This window comes from Sinocyclocheilus grahami, unplaced genomic scaffold (genome assembly GCF_001515645.1).
Source record: "Sinocyclocheilus grahami isolate Dianchi unplaced genomic scaffold, SAMN03320097.WGS_v1.1 scaffold373.1, whole genome shotgun sequence".
In the NCBI taxonomy this organism is placed as follows: Eukaryota; Metazoa; Chordata; class Actinopteri; order Cypriniformes; family Cyprinidae; genus Sinocyclocheilus; species Sinocyclocheilus grahami.
Genome location: NW_015505552.1, coordinates 727,589 through 743,152, shown reverse-complemented (window position 1 = coordinate 743,152; position 15,564 = coordinate 727,589). Strand labels below are relative to the sequence as shown.

The 15,564-nt window shown below is 35.3% G+C and overlaps 1 protein-coding gene across 1 annotated transcript; it reads left to right on the top strand.

The window, feature by feature from the left end:
* Positions 1 to 2,197: 2,197 nt before the first annotated feature.
* Positions 2,198 to 14,890, top strand: tpi1b (triosephosphate isomerase 1b). Its single transcript, XM_016230595.1, has 7 exons — positions 2,198 to 2,399; positions 4,341 to 4,464; positions 4,620 to 4,704; positions 7,102 to 7,234; positions 7,323 to 7,408; positions 7,488 to 7,575; positions 14,258 to 14,890. The coding sequence occupies exons 1-7, from the start codon at positions 2,288 to 2,290 to the stop codon at positions 14,374 to 14,376; spliced, it is 747 nt and encodes a 248-aa protein (XP_016086081.1). The 5' UTR covers positions 2,198 to 2,287; the 3' UTR covers positions 14,377 to 14,890.
* The last annotated feature ends 674 nt before the right edge of the window (positions 14,891 to 15,564 follow it).

Below are 15,564 nucleotides of genomic sequence, written 5' to 3'. Positions count from 1 at the left end.
ATTTTTATTTCAACCTCTAAAGCAGCTGAAAATAAGGAATGCCTTCAAGCTCTCTAAATGATTATATATCGATTAACCCGCATTCACGGTTGCTGTGTTTTACCTCCATATGTCTCGGTATTTATTACTTGTAAATATACATTACTTGAGTATTAAACTACACTTAAAATCTAAGCCTCTAAAAGCCTAACAGGATTGAATTATTCTACTTTAATACAGCTCTTATTAATTTCTAGCACACAACATCATCGATCTCACATAACGTTAAAACGCTTCACTGCTGAATTTCAGACATTAGTAGTTGGCTTCCTTTTAAAGGAAACCTTCTGGACAAATTCTAAAAGAGCAAATTTCTGAAATTAATGAGCTCTATGAATCGTACTCTCTACTTTCGACAGGCATATCGATCACGGTGACTATATAATTGGAGTCAAAACAAGTTATAAAGAAATCAGAAGACCAATTTAAATTGAAATAATTGTTCCATTTATAACTATTCGTGCATTTCATGCAACAATCTTTTTTAAATACCTTAAAAAAATGATGGAAAACATCTGTATATATTTGACATTTGCGAAAAGGATTGTGGGTATGCAAATTTAGTCCCACCTCCAAGACCATCTTTGCCACTGAAGACATGTCGCCCCCCATCGGCCCCGGTTAAATATGGCAGATTTGTTTTTGCTATTTCACTTGGGTGTTTCTAAAGTAATAGATGAATAGAAATAATAGAATTGCAATTATGAAACAAAAAATATTTTAATATATTCAGAGTTGCCCACACACCGTTAATATGCGCCAGTCAATGTGAATGTGATTCTCTTTCATTTCTGCACGCACCACAGGATATTACAGAAAACAGATGAATATATATATATATATATATTACCAATTTCAAAATTTTACTAATACAACCAGGAGTTACAGCATGATAAACATAATAAATTAATTAATTAATTAAAAAAATTAAAAGATAGAAATAACCATAAAAAGTTAGACACTAACATTTTTACAAAAACATTTCTTTTCAAATGTAATATTGTTTTTGTACATTTATGTTACATTTTATTTACATTACACGGTTTAGATATTAGAAGTAGCAAAATGCCATAAATGAAAAAAAAAAAAAACATTTTCAAAACAGTTCACATTATGTGTTCTTTAAAGGGGTCATATGATGCTGCTAAAAAGAACATTATTTTGTGTATTTGGTGTAATGAAATGTGTTTATGCAGTTTAAGGTTAAAAAAACCACATTATTTTCCACATACTGTACATTATTGTTTCTCCTCTATGCCCCGCCTTTCTGAAACGCCTCGGTTTTTACAAAGCTCATCTGTCTGAAAAGAGAGGTGTGCTGTGATTGGCCAGCTATCCAGTGCGTTGTGATTGGCCGAATACCTCAAGCGTGTGACAGAAATGTTACGCCCCTCACATACTGTGATGATGCCCTGTCAGGCCGGAGCGATGATTCAAAAACATGAAAACCCATTATAAACGAGGCATTCGTTGCATCCAGTGGGGACATAATTATGGATTACAATGACTTATACTGTCTTTTTACGCTTGCTTTGCATCGTGCCGCGTAAACATAAACCAAATGTATCATGCCTACATTTGTGATCGGAGAAATGACAAACAACAAGCCCTACTCTACACTGCCCAAAAAACTGTCTTTAAATATAAAAAATATTAAATATAAAAACTCTTTAAATATGAAAAACTTACTTACAGTCTGTGAGTCAGAACAGCCGGTATTGTAGTCTACTCTCCCAGGATCAGGAAACAGTCCCAATACTACAGCGAGAATACTGTTCTTTGCGTGAACATTTGGGTGGCGTTATGCAAATCTTCCCACATAGTGAGGTAGATATGTGGGGGCGTGTTAGAACGAGCCGTTTTAGGTAGGCGTGGTTGACTCTTAACTTTTATAAAGAATATCTCTTTGGATTTGAGACTTTAGTCTTTGCAACTTTACAGATCTTCTTTATGCACTAAGAGCTTGTAACACTCCAAAGAGAAAGGAAAAATTGAAATCGCATCATATGAGCCTTTTAAAAAATGAACAGTAATGAACAGTGGGTATGGATTTCTCCACTATGATGAAATGACGTTAATTTTCGCAGGCGTGCTGTCTTGAGCCAATGGCAAGCGCGGGGGGCGGAGCTTATTAGCCAGCCTTATATAAACTCAAGCGCACATCCTTTCTTCGCCGTTTCTTCGACCGGAGGTTGTGCGTGTTTTTCTTACACCGAGTATTTTCTGGGGGAAGCAACACTTTGCAGTCATGACTGGCAGGAAGTTTTTCGTCGGTGGCAACTGGAAAATGAACGGCGACAAAAAGAGCATTGAAGAGCTCGCCAATACATTGAATAACGCCAAACTCAACCCAGACACCGGTGCGTATTTCAGTCAGTTTCCTCTTCACTAGGACACAAACACAGGCCTTTGAGGCTTTGTGCAACATACTGCATTAACCGTGAGATGACATTCACGCGGGACTCTTGACAGATCTCATCATATCATCTAGAGCTCTGTCTCGTTGTATTTATCATCTCAGTTTTCTATAGATAGCTCTAGATTAATCAGTAACCAGACAGAAGTGTCCTGCATAAATTGTGTCCTAACTATAGACTGTATAAAAACAGGTCCTAACATTTAAACCAGTTTCTTTTATAAATGCGGAGGCTATATAAAGCACTATTCGTCGATTGCCCGTCAGGTGTTTTTGGATGAATGAGTGAGTGATGCTCATCGTGTGTCGTGTTTCAAGGGTTAAAGCTTGAAATGGGTGTGTGATTTCCAGCACGTAGCCACAGTGTGCATGTTCAAGGTCTGTCAAATCAAATGACAGGATGATCAATATGTTCGGTTTATCAACAAAACGGTGCTATATTAGCTTATGCTGTTTCTTTAAAAAGTAATATTTAAAAAGAACGATAGTTGCTACAAAAACGCATTTTTGAGGGCTTGCGTTCCGCGTTTCCGCTATATTCACTCTGACGTAAATCTGCATCTCTGTCCGAGGTACGGCTGTATTTGAGAATCCACACAGGGCTGATCTGTCAGCAGCACAGCGACAGCAGTGGACTTCGAATCTGTCTGCTTCATTCACGTGCTGAAACCCGAGAGAAGCGCTAACACGCAAAGGTCATGGGTCAGCTTTTGCCTTTTTGCTTGACTTCATGCCCTCTGTAGTATGCTGTCATACGAGTACCCTTTCCTTTGACCTTTTATCAAGGGAGATAAAGTGCCAGATATGTGTGCCCTTTACAGTGAGTTTAATTTAGTCTGACCCAACATAATTGTATAGTATAAATGCCACATCCAATGGCAATACGGTAATACAGACCTATTATTAACCCTAAAATAAAAAACTGGCATATGAAACAATAGTCAGGCGTGTTTTATGTGAAACCACTTATTGAAACTTGTTTTGTATCCTATTATTCAACACTTGAGGAGGTAAAAAACTTAATAAATTTTATTAAGAGGCCCAAACTGAGCAATGATATACTATTTGGTGCAGAGGAGTAAGATGAGTTCTGACAGCTTGTAATATATATCTGATTTTTTTTACAGACTACTTGCATAAAGTGTATCTGAAACTTTATATCTCCCAATATTATGTCTTAGTAAGATGATATTTAAATGCTTAGTTTTATGATTAAAACTCAGAATTTATTATTTTGGAGGCAAAACATATCATTCCGTGAAATACAATAATTGAAAAATTCACTAATTAATGTTTTTCAAAACCCTAGTGTGTCAGATTTGATACATTTTAACAATTTTTGTTTCAATCCATTAAATGTTCATCTTGAAGTATCTATAACAATATTAAAGTTAGTCTGTTATTGTACTTAAAAACAAACAAACATAAAGACGTGCAAAAGGCCTTTTACTTGCGAAAAGGGTTTGAAGTATTAATCAAAAACAGAAGGCATGTAAAGGTTTTTCAGCCCGATTTTGATCATGTTTATAATTTAGAGGCTTTAGAAATTCATGTATCAAATATGATACAGTAGACTGTAGGCAGGGGTAAGAAAAAAAATATTCACCATCTTGTCTCAGCTTAGCTTTCAATAGATTGCTACTTTTAGAACACATACTTTTGTGAATTTATGTAAAAAAAAAATCTAATATTCTATCTTATTTCTATCTTGCAATGTTCTTAATCGAGATGTCCCGTCAGCAATCTGAATGGTTAAATATCTTCTGTTTGTTAGGGACATGCAATCTGGGCTTTGCTTTGGTGGACTGTCACGTTAATGAAGCCGTTATTACGAATCACAGTGATTTTTCCAGTGGTGATTTAACGTGTTTATTTTGTCTCACAGAGGTTGTGTGTGGTGCTCCATCCATCTACCTCGACTACGCCAGGTCCAAGCTGAATCCTAACATTGATGTCGCGGCACAGACCTGCTACAAGGTTGCAAAGGGAGCCTTTACCGGAGAGATCAGGTACATGTCAACCAATTAACAGTCCAGAGAAATGGTCAGATATAAAAAAATATGTAATAGAAATATATTTATTTCAATTTATTCATGTTTTTGGTCCATTTTTTTCTATCCTTACTCATAATTGTCACTACAAATCATTTGTCTTATTCTTCTAGCCCTGCGATGATTAAGGACTGTGGAGTAAAATGGGTTATTCTGGGACACTCTGAGAGACGCCATGTGTTTGGAGAGAGTGATGAGGTAACCTTGATATGCTTTTATGCATATGGAATCTTATAGAAAAAAAATCATCAGCCGTTGTGGAGTGAATATAGTCCTCCATGTTTTTTATGTAGTTCATGAGAAATATCTTTATTTTTTTTATTTAAACATTATTTAAGAGAAAATGAAGTTAATTTAATGATGCTTTTGAGATGCAGTAATTATTTTAAATGTATTTGATGTCAGTATAATATGTTGACTTTGGATAAGCTACACTGAAACCATGTATTTTACTGCCCCCAAGTGTGTAGATTGATTTATAGCAGTTGTACTGTTCTGTGCATATGAATTATCAAGTGCATACTACTGAGTGTTTAGTTATGCCTATTTTGCCTACTGTTACTTTTTGGCTAAAACCAAAGTTTTCAGACACATCACCGGTGGCATTACTAAAAGCCCATTTGGTCCTGTTTAAAGAATCTCACACTTTTTTTCTGTTTACAAAAAAAGTCACAAAATAGGAATTTTTCTTTAAAACATATATTAAAGGGCTTCCTTTTAAAGGAAAACTGCTGGACAGATCCTGAAAGAGCAAATTTCCACTTAATCCTTGTGTAGTGAATCCTACCCATCACTTTAAGTGAGTATCTACTCATGGTGACTGAAACAGACCTGTGGTGAATGAAAATTTAACATAAAATGTATCATTATTATGCAAAAGTAAACACCCCCAGTGATGTCACCCACTACTAATCAGGCATACTGGGTCTGGACAAGAGTGCTTATGTTGGCCTTAAAGACAAGTCATGCCATGCAGTTCTGTAATACTAAAACATCAAGTTAACACTTGAACCACATTTCAGATTATCTTTCTTTTGGTTATATAAATGGGCTTCCTTTTAAAGAAAACCTACTGGACACATACTAAAAGAGTACATTTACAGTAGTCCTCTAACAGTGAATCCATCCTTTTGAGCGAGTATCTCACTCATGGTAACTGAAGTAAACCTAAGGTGAATAGAAGTTTAATGTAAAATGTAGTTTAAAGAATCTCACACTTTTTTTCTGTTTACAAAAAAAGTCACAAAATAGGAATTTTTCTTTAAAACATATATTAAAGGGCTTCCTTTTAAAGGAAAACTGCTGGACAGATCCTGAAAGAGCAAATTTCCACTTAATCCTTGTGTAGTGAATCCTACCCATCACTTTAAGTGAGTATCTACTCATGGTGACTGAAACAGACCTGTGGTGAATGAAAATTTAACATAAAATGTATCATTATTATGCAAAAGTAAACACCCCCAGTGATGTCACCCACTACTAATCAGGCATACTGGGTCTGGACAAGAGTGCTTATGTTGGCCTTAAAGACAAGTCATGCCATGCAGTTCTGTAATACTAAAACATCAAGTTAACACTTGAAACACATTTCAGATTATCTTTCTTTTGGTTATATAAATGGGCTTCCTTTTAAAGAAAACCTACTGGACAAATACTAAAAGAGTATTTTCAACATTTACAGTAGTCCTCTAACAGTGAATCCATCCTTTTGAGCGAGTATCTCACTCATGGTAACTGAAGTAAACCTAATGTGAATAGAAGTTTAATGTAAAATGTATTATGCAAATTTGAACACATCCCCAGTAATATCCGATTCAGATTAGATTCATTCTTCATTGTCTTAAAAAGAGGAGATTTGTTTTCACAGACTGTACCAGAAGCTTTAGTACACATACACACGCATTTACACCAACAACAGCATCAAAGCACAAGATACACACATCCTGCACCAAATATACATTTACACTCCTCTATCAATTAAGCATACTTTTTCTAAAGAAGCATGTTTACATGAACATGATAAAGTAATATATGATGAGCTGTGAGTATATGAATTTAAGGCAGATCTTTGTTTTTAACAGTCACAAGGAGCTTTCTTTTAAAGAAAGCCTACTAGACAAATACTAAAAGAGTAAATTTCCAACTAGCAATTGTGCAGTGAACCTCTCCCATTATTTTGAATGGGTACCTCATTGATGGTGACTCAGTCTTGCATAAGTACAGCAGCATTTGACCCAACTGGAAGAATGCATTATGGGTATGCACATTTGCCCATACTCCCATATTGTCTCTGGACAAAAATTTGATAAAAGTAGTACTTGTTTGAGGTTTATTTGTTCTAGTTTTTGGTAGATTTATTGTAGTAACATTATTTTGAACAGTAAAATTACAAGAATTTAATTCAAGTGATTAAAATATCAAGACGATTAGGATTATGCAAATATGCCACGCTCAAAAATAAAATGTTTGTTTTGGTACAAAACAGTATAACAGTCTCACATAATCAGCGATAATCAGTCAGCATTTTCTTATCAAATAAAATATCATATGCATTCTCTGATCTCATTCTCTCTTTTGATTTATCTTTCCTGCTAGCTGATTGGGCAGAAGGTCGCTCATGCTCTTGAGAACGGTTTGGGTGTGATCGCCTGCTTTGGTGAGAAGCTGGATGAGAGGGAGGCCGGAATCACAGAGAAAGTTGTTTTTGCACAGACCAAGTTCATCGCAGGTATCTTTCAATTTAGTGACGCATATGTGTATAATATTATAATAAAACATTCCTTGTATTTTATATAAGACTATATCATCTCTTTTAGATAATGTGAAGGACTGGAGCAAAGTGGTCCTCGCTTATGAGCCTGTGTGGGCCATTGGCACGGGCAAAACCGCATCACCCCAGCAGGTAGAGACAAGCCGTTTGACTCTGAACAAACATGTTTCATTTACCTCAGTGACTCAGTCTCTCTCTGCTGTTCTCTCAGGCTCAGGAGGTGCATGACAAGCTCAGGCAGTGGATGAAGGCCAATGTCTCAGAGGCTGTTGCCAACTCCGTCAGGATCATTTATGGAGGTCAGTCTCTTTGATTTCCACTCCAAACCGCTGATTTAAAAAAAAAATTTGTGTTTTAAAAGCACACGTGACAATGTGCTGTACATTTTTGTTTCTATACTTCTAGATGAGCTTTTTTTAAAGTAAACCTACTGTACAATAGGGATGGGCGTATCAATCCGAAGTATCGATATATCGATACTGATGCAATTATCGAAAGTATCGATACTATCGATAAATATCGATACGAAGGTGTGTTTTATTTACCAGGGATTTTGTTTATTTAACAAAAAAAATTATGCATTGAATTGGACGAGTAACCTATGTTAGCGAATAATTGTGTAGGATGGAACTATTTTCCTGCTCATCTGAACACGCAGATGTTGCAAGACAGAACCAATCGATCACAGAGAGCATTCGCTCACTTCTGACAGTGCATTCAAACAGGGGTGCGTTTCCCAAAAGTATCATAAGAAAGCATTAAAGCTTTTGGGAATGGCAGCCCTGAACAATGCTTATCAGAGGACAGAAGAAAAAACACATATGTTTGAGGTTTCACAATAAACAAATTGAAATTAGCCTACATAGTTTGTGCAATTACATTTATTGAAATTGAACGTTGAAAGATGATATTGGATCATGTTCTATTCTGTAATGTTAATAAATCATACACTGTCAAAAAAGGTTGCATTTTATGCGTGCAATAGCCTGTCACTGGCAGGCCCTTATGAAAATGAACCATGGTTTTACTATAGTTCAACTGTAGTATTTGTAGAGTCGAATCATGTGTAAACAAAAAGATAACCTAATAAGTTACAATTAAGGCGTATTGAATGTTAAAATGCGTTTTTAACAAAGTTAAGTGGTTATCATTACCCATTTTACTCTTAGTAATTTAATAAATTTAATAATTTAAAAGTTTAGTTCAGAAGTATCATTTTGGTATCCCCTTAAAAAGTATCGGTATCGTATCAAAAACAAAATAAGTGGTATCACCCATTCTTCTGTACAAATACTTTATATATACTATATATATATATATATATATACTCAGGGTGATGTAAAAGTTGGTTCAAGTTACATACAGAAAAGAGAGTTTTACTGGAGGTAGTATTACTAGAGATGTATATTTTTTATTTTATACATATATATATATATTAATAATAATAATAATAAAAATTAAAGAAAAAACACATCTCTAGTAATACTACCTCCAGTAAAACTCTCATCACTCTGAGTAGGTACATCAGTCATGGTGAATACAGCAAAGTTAACATTGTTGTAACTTGAACCAACTTTTCTGTATGCAAATTCAGACACACCTCCTTTTATGTTGTCACTCCCCACCTGCTGTTCATTAAAGGGGTCCTGTTATGCTTTTTCACTTTTTCAACTTTAGTTAGTCTGTAATGTTGCTGTTTGAGCATAAAAAAGATTTATGAAGTTACAAAGCTCAAAGTCCACTTCAAAAGGAGATATTTTATTTAACAGAAATCACTTTTCAAAAACTACAACGAACGACTCGTTTGGACTACAACGCATATTTTCTGAGATTTGTGATATCACAAATATCTATGAATGGGACGAGACCTGGTTGAGCTGCACTAGAGAAGGCAACGAGTGTTATCATCACTATGTCAGAGACACGCTAGCTTTCCCAAGGCAGACGAACTTAGAGTGGTTACAATCATCCGGGTTTAAAGTGGTCATATGATGTTGCTAAAAATAACATTATTTGGTGTAATGCAATGTGTTTATGCGGTTTAAGGTAAAAAAAACACATTATTTTCCATATAATGTACATTATTGTTTCTCCTCTATGCCCCGCCTTTCTGAAACACGTCGATTTTTACAAAGTTCATTGGGCTGAAAAAGCGAGGTGTGCTCTGATTGGCCAGCTATCCAGTGCGTTGTGATATGCCAAATGCCTCAAGCGTATGACTAAAATGTTACCATACTGTGATGCTGTCTCCCAGCAGGACGAAACAAAACCAATAAAACCCATTACGAACGAGGCATTTGTTGCATCCAGTGGGGACATAATTACTGATTATAATGACTTATACTGTCTTCTTTTTGAAGATTTGACTACTGACTTCTTGTTCGGTTTGTTTTATGAAGGGTTTGGCTAAACAGGCCAATAAGAAACCATTAACTAACTACTATTTCTTTTTATTATACATTACACATATCATTCAAATGTCTGCAAATGAATAAAACTCATTTGGGATTAGTTAAAAACTATAAACACTGGTTCATGGGTTCACAGAAACCTATTGGTGAACCATGGCCATTTTGAAACCTTTTGAAACCGTTATGATGTGACAAAGTCTTGTTTATCATATGACTTTAGCAGTTTGAAACACACTTTGAAACGAATGATTTGTTAATGCTTCACAGAGCAGTGCTTTCAAAACACCCATCACCGTGTTTTTAAAGACAATAATTGTTGTAGTTTAGTACAAACATGCATTAATGTATGTTCGATAGCTGCTTAACCTTTTTATTTAGTTTTTGACAAATAATGGAGCTTTCTTTTAAAAGTAACTTAATGGATAAATATTGGAAGAGCACATTTCTGCTTAATCATTCTGAAGTGAATCCAACCCATCATTTTAAGCGAGTATCACACTCATGGTGACTGAAATGCACCTAAGGTGAATAGAAGTTTAATGTGAAGTGTATTATGTAAATTCAAACGTGCCCCAGTGATTTCACCTACTAGAAATCAGGCATACGCTGTCTATGCTGGCACATAAGCAATAGAATAAAGTAACCACTAGGAGAGCTTTAATATTATTTTAAAAAGATAATGCTTCTGAAATATTCCAATATATATATATATATATATATATATTATATATATATATATATTTTTTTTTTTAACCGCTTTGAAGGGGCTTCCTTTTAAAAGACACCTACTGGACAAATACTAAAAGAGACCATTTCTAACTAGTTGTTGTGTAGTAAAACTCTCATCACTGTAAGTGAGCGTCTCATTCATGGTGACTGAAGCAATTATTTTCATTATGTTCAAAACTATCAGCCAACAAGACAAACACTGCAACAGTATTACAGTATGAATGTCTAAGGTGATTTTTTTCTTCTTCACACAATCGATAACCGAGACAGGCTCGCAGCAACTGTTTGTATAAAACTGGAGAGTGAGACTGTAGTGTGATATGAAAGATAAGAAACTAGCAAGCCAGATAGGCAATGATGAATATTGAGGAGCATTTGACTGCTATTGGAATCAAGCATTTCAAACAGCCCTATAGTAAACAAAAATAAACTTTGCTGTAATATATTATTTTTTTGGTAAACATTATGCTTTCACCCTGGTTTACTGCCCATACTATTCTGAAAATGTTTAAATCGTCATAATTTGTGGTAGTTTTAGAACTCAACACATGAATGTGGATTATAAAGCTGTTTGAAACTGTTCTAATACAAGTCTTTCTGTTTTTAACACTTTTCAGAAGTAGTTACAAATGTTAAATGAACCGTTTTCGATTTTAAAATATGTAATTTATTCCAGTGATGGTAAAGCTGAATTTTCAGCAGCTTTTACTCGTCACATGATCCTTCAGAATATCTTCTGTATACATCTTAAATATATACATATACACATTTTTTCCCCACAATTAAAACTTTTAAGTATTAACCCATTTTGAAGAGTTGTGTAATCTATACTGCAGAAATCGCTATCATATCAAAATGTACACAACCTACCGATTACTTGGTTCAGAACTACAAGGAATCTTCTTTTCCGTATTAATATTCACGCAGTTATTTTTGAATGAAAAATGCATGGAATATTCGAACTGGACAAAAGTCTTGTATTGCACCTCAGGGCGATAGTGTGCAATTTAAAGTGCGATTGTAAATGGCGAAAAACCTAGTTTGTGTAAAAAAATAAATAAAAATTCTAAATACACAAGCTATTACAAATCACTATGAGAAGCGGAGCAGGAAGCACATGCAAACCTTTGCAACTTGTCAAGTTTGCAGACTTAGTTTCTAGTAGCATAAAAAAAACATCAGATTTAATTCTTTATTTTTCTCAAGATAAGAAAGTAGGTACATTATATACAGATCAGCATCTACAATCGGCAGTATTTTCTCTATAAACTCCACTGTATATGACCACATGGAGCTCTAGATAAGGCAGAGACACTAGGGCTTTGAGAGGTTGAGCTGTAAAAGAAAAAAACAGATGCAAGTACAGTCCTATCGAAATACTTACTGCCAAGCACTGACTACATATAAACCAATCACAACATTGCATTACAGAACACAATAGAGGAAAGAAGAGGGAGACAAGAGGAACATGCAGAAAGAACAGATTGCTGAAAAAATATTAAAGATGAGACAAAGCAAAAAGAGTCAATGGCTAAAGTTGAAATAATGTAAGAACACTTCGAGGCAAATCTAAAACAATATGAACTGAAAGAAAAGCAAAGAGCTGATGCAGAGGAAAGACGATAAAGAAATTAGAAGTGCAAGAGGACAAGCAACATTTGAAGAGAGGGGATGAGACCGTTAGTAATACTGCTGTGAAAATATTACACCAACTACAACAGCAAGGGCTAAAAATACATTCCATGAAATAAAATAAATTGTGGCATCATTTGAGACAATCAACATTGCTTTGGACAATCCTTAAGTAATAGGCATTATGGGCAGCTAATCAACATTACCATTAGAACCTGCAGTGAGCTTTTAAGACCTGAGAGACATTACTGTATGGATTTCTAGAAAATGTCTAACCATCTGTATGTCCAGGTATGTCCAGTATGCAATTTTACAGCTTATATTAAACTCAAAAGTTAGACATCAGAAACCCCAGTCCATCAAAAAAACACCAAACAATACAGCAGTAAACAGCAATTGCCAAAAAAAACAAGCAGTCAAAACAAGACGCCTATTAATACACTTAGAAAAAAAATCAACGTTAATAGAGAAGACACACCTGAACATACAGCAGCAATTCTACTAAACACTATATGGAGCAATTCCTAAAATAAAACCCATACGTCATCTTCAGACTGACATGGTGGATTTGTCATGTTTCATAAAAGGCATCAAGAAAAACATTGCAAATTGAAATCACCAGGCTCTCCTCAAAATGACAAATGCATTAGACAACAACAGGCACAATGAAGAATCTCATTTGGCTGATGTCTGGATGTCTCAATGCCCATTTTCCAGTGTGCCTCTGGATTAGTTTTGCCCGCCTTTTCATCTTTTTCTTTGCTCCGAATGTGCATGACTGCAAGAAGAGACAGAGAATCTGGTAATGATGGAGTGCAGGAGGAGAGAGGAGAACAAGGGGTGGGAGGGGTTGAAGGTTGAGGAGGAGAGGAGAGCAAAATCAGTGTGGCAACCAGCAGCATCAGCAAAGAATTCATTTACAATGTACAACCAAATACAAGATGAAGGTAAACAAAATGAGCTAGAAATATTTGATAACCATTTCCCAACTTTAGTACTTTGGGGAAAAAAAACAACAAAAAAAAAACAACAAAAAAACCCCAGCTTGGGCTTAAACCAAATCTTTCTCTTATTGTTGGAAACTTCTGTCTAACAAGTGAATTTTTACAGGTATGAGAGCAAGAAAAGCTGAACAGGGAAACAAGGAAGATGATAAAACAGTAAGTCACAAAGCTAAGATGACTTTTTTTTTTAACCGCTTTGAAGGGGCTTCCTTTTAAAAGACACCTACTGGACAAATACTAAAAGAGACCATTTCTAACTAGTTGTTGTGTAGTAAAACTCTCATCACTGTAAGTGAGCGTCTCATTCATGGTGACTGAAGCAATTATTTTCATTATGTTCAAAACTATCAGCCAACAAGACAAACACTGCAACAGTATTACAGTATGAATGTCTAAGGTGATTTTTTTCTTCTTCACACAATCGATAACCGAGACAGGCTCGCAGCAACTGTTTGTATAAAACTGGAGAGTGAGACTGTAGTGTGATATGAAAGATAAGAAACTAGCAAGCCAGATAGGCAATGATGAATATTGAGGAGCATTTGACTGCTATTGGAATCAAGCATTTCAAACAGCCCTATAGTAAACAAAAATAAACTTTGCTGTAATATATTATTTTTTTGGTAAACATTATGCTTTCACCCTGGTTTACTGCCCATACTATTCTGAAAATGTTTAAATCGTCATAATTTGTGGTAGTTTTAGAACTCAACACATGAATGTGGATTATAAAGCTGTTTGAAACTGTTCTAATACAAGTCTTTCTGTTTTTAACCGTAATGAATGGGTTTCCTTTTAAAGGAAACCTACTGGACAAATACTAAAAGAGACTATTTCTGACTAGCAAGTGTTCAGTCAACATCTATGACTTTGAATGGGTACCTCATTGGTGGTGACTGAAACAATGACCTTAAACATGAAAGGCATTATGGGTATGCAAATTAGGTATCTTCAATGCCTTCAATAATACATACATTCCACCATGATACCAGTGTAGTTTATTGCTATACACAACTGGTGAAGCTGCTTGCGTTAGGGCTCTTGGGAAAGAATTTGCTTGACTTTTCAGAAGATTTAAGAGACATTTTCCAAGCAGCAGCAGATCCAAATACCATCAACAATACAATTATTTGATGTGTGCTGCTCTTTATATAAATAAAAATCCTTGTTCGAAATGTCACCCTTTTTATTGTCCACCATTTCAGGATCCGTCACTGGAGGGACCTGCAAGGAACTTGCTTCTCAGAAAGATGTGGACGGCTTCCTGGTGGGCGGAGCTTCCTTGAAACCAGAGTTTATCGACATAATTAACGCAAAAGCATAAAGCCATCGTCTACCTAAACCCTAAGGCTTAGGTCTGCTCCCAAATCCTGCTCTTCTTTAGAAAGTGTTATTGTGGTTTTGTTGCAGTCGCTTCGTATATATATATATTTTGTGTTATTACAAAGGGACAGATTGACGCGTACTGAACACTCAAGGGTTTTATTCCACTGAAACGCATGCAGCCGAGTGTGTTATTAGTCCTCCTACAAAAGTGAACTACAGGACTGTAATGAGAACCATCATGGGGCTTAGAGCCTACGCCTTTACTTGAATAATGTTTACCCACATTCTCGTGTATAGTGTCAAAAATCTAGGATGAAGTCAATCAACTTAAGTGTCTTTTTAATTCAAGCGAAACTACTTTCCATGAATGTGGTTGTCCTGATGTTTTCCTGTCCCTCAAAGAGTGTCTCTGAGTGGCCTATCCTGAAGGTGCTCCTATGTAATAACCAATGTCATTTGGTATGAAGGGATGACAAAAATATTCGAATAAATGTTTCAGAATGTAGACCTAATTTTACTGTTGTCTCAAGTTATTGTATTTCTACACACAAACTAACATTCATATGTAAACAAGTCTCTTAGGCTCACCAAATCTGCCTTTATTTGCTCAGATACATTACTTTTCAGAAGTAGTTACAAATGTTAAATGAACCGTTTTCGATTTTAAAATATGTAATTTATTCCAGTGATGGTAAAGCTGAATTTTCAGCAGCTATTACTCGTCACATGATCCTTCAGAATATCTTCTGTATACATCTTAAATATATACATATACACATTTTTCCCCCACAATTAAAACTTTTAAGTATTAACCCATTTTGAAGAGTTGTGTAATCTATACTGCAGAAATCGCTATCATATCAAAATGTACACAACCTACCGATTACTTGGTTCGGAACTACAAGGAATCTTCTTTTCCGTATTAATATTCACGCAGTTATTTTTGAATGAAAAATGCATGGAATATTCGAACTGGACAAAATTCTTGTATTGCACCTCAGGGCGATAGTGTGCAATTTAAAGTGTGATTGTAAATGGCGAAAAACCTAGTTTGTGTAAAAAAATAAATAAAAATTCTAAATACACAAGCTATTACAAATCACTATGAGAAGCGGAGCAGGAAGCACATGCAAACCTTTGCAACTTGTCAAGTTTGCAGACTTAGTTTCTAGTAGCATAAAAAAAA

Coding starts and splice junctions, on each gene's coding strand:
- tpi1b (XM_016230595.1), top strand. CDS start 2,288: ATGACTGGCAGGAAGTTTTTCGTCGGTGGCAACTGGAAAATGAACGGC. Junction 2,400..4,340: donor CAAACTCAACCCAGACACCG/GTGCGTATTTCA, acceptor TTTGTCTCACAG/AGGTTGTGTGTGGTGCTCCA. Junction 4,465..4,619: donor GCCTTTACCGGAGAGATCAG/GTACATGTCAAC, acceptor TTATTCTTCTAG/CCCTGCGATGATTAAGGACT.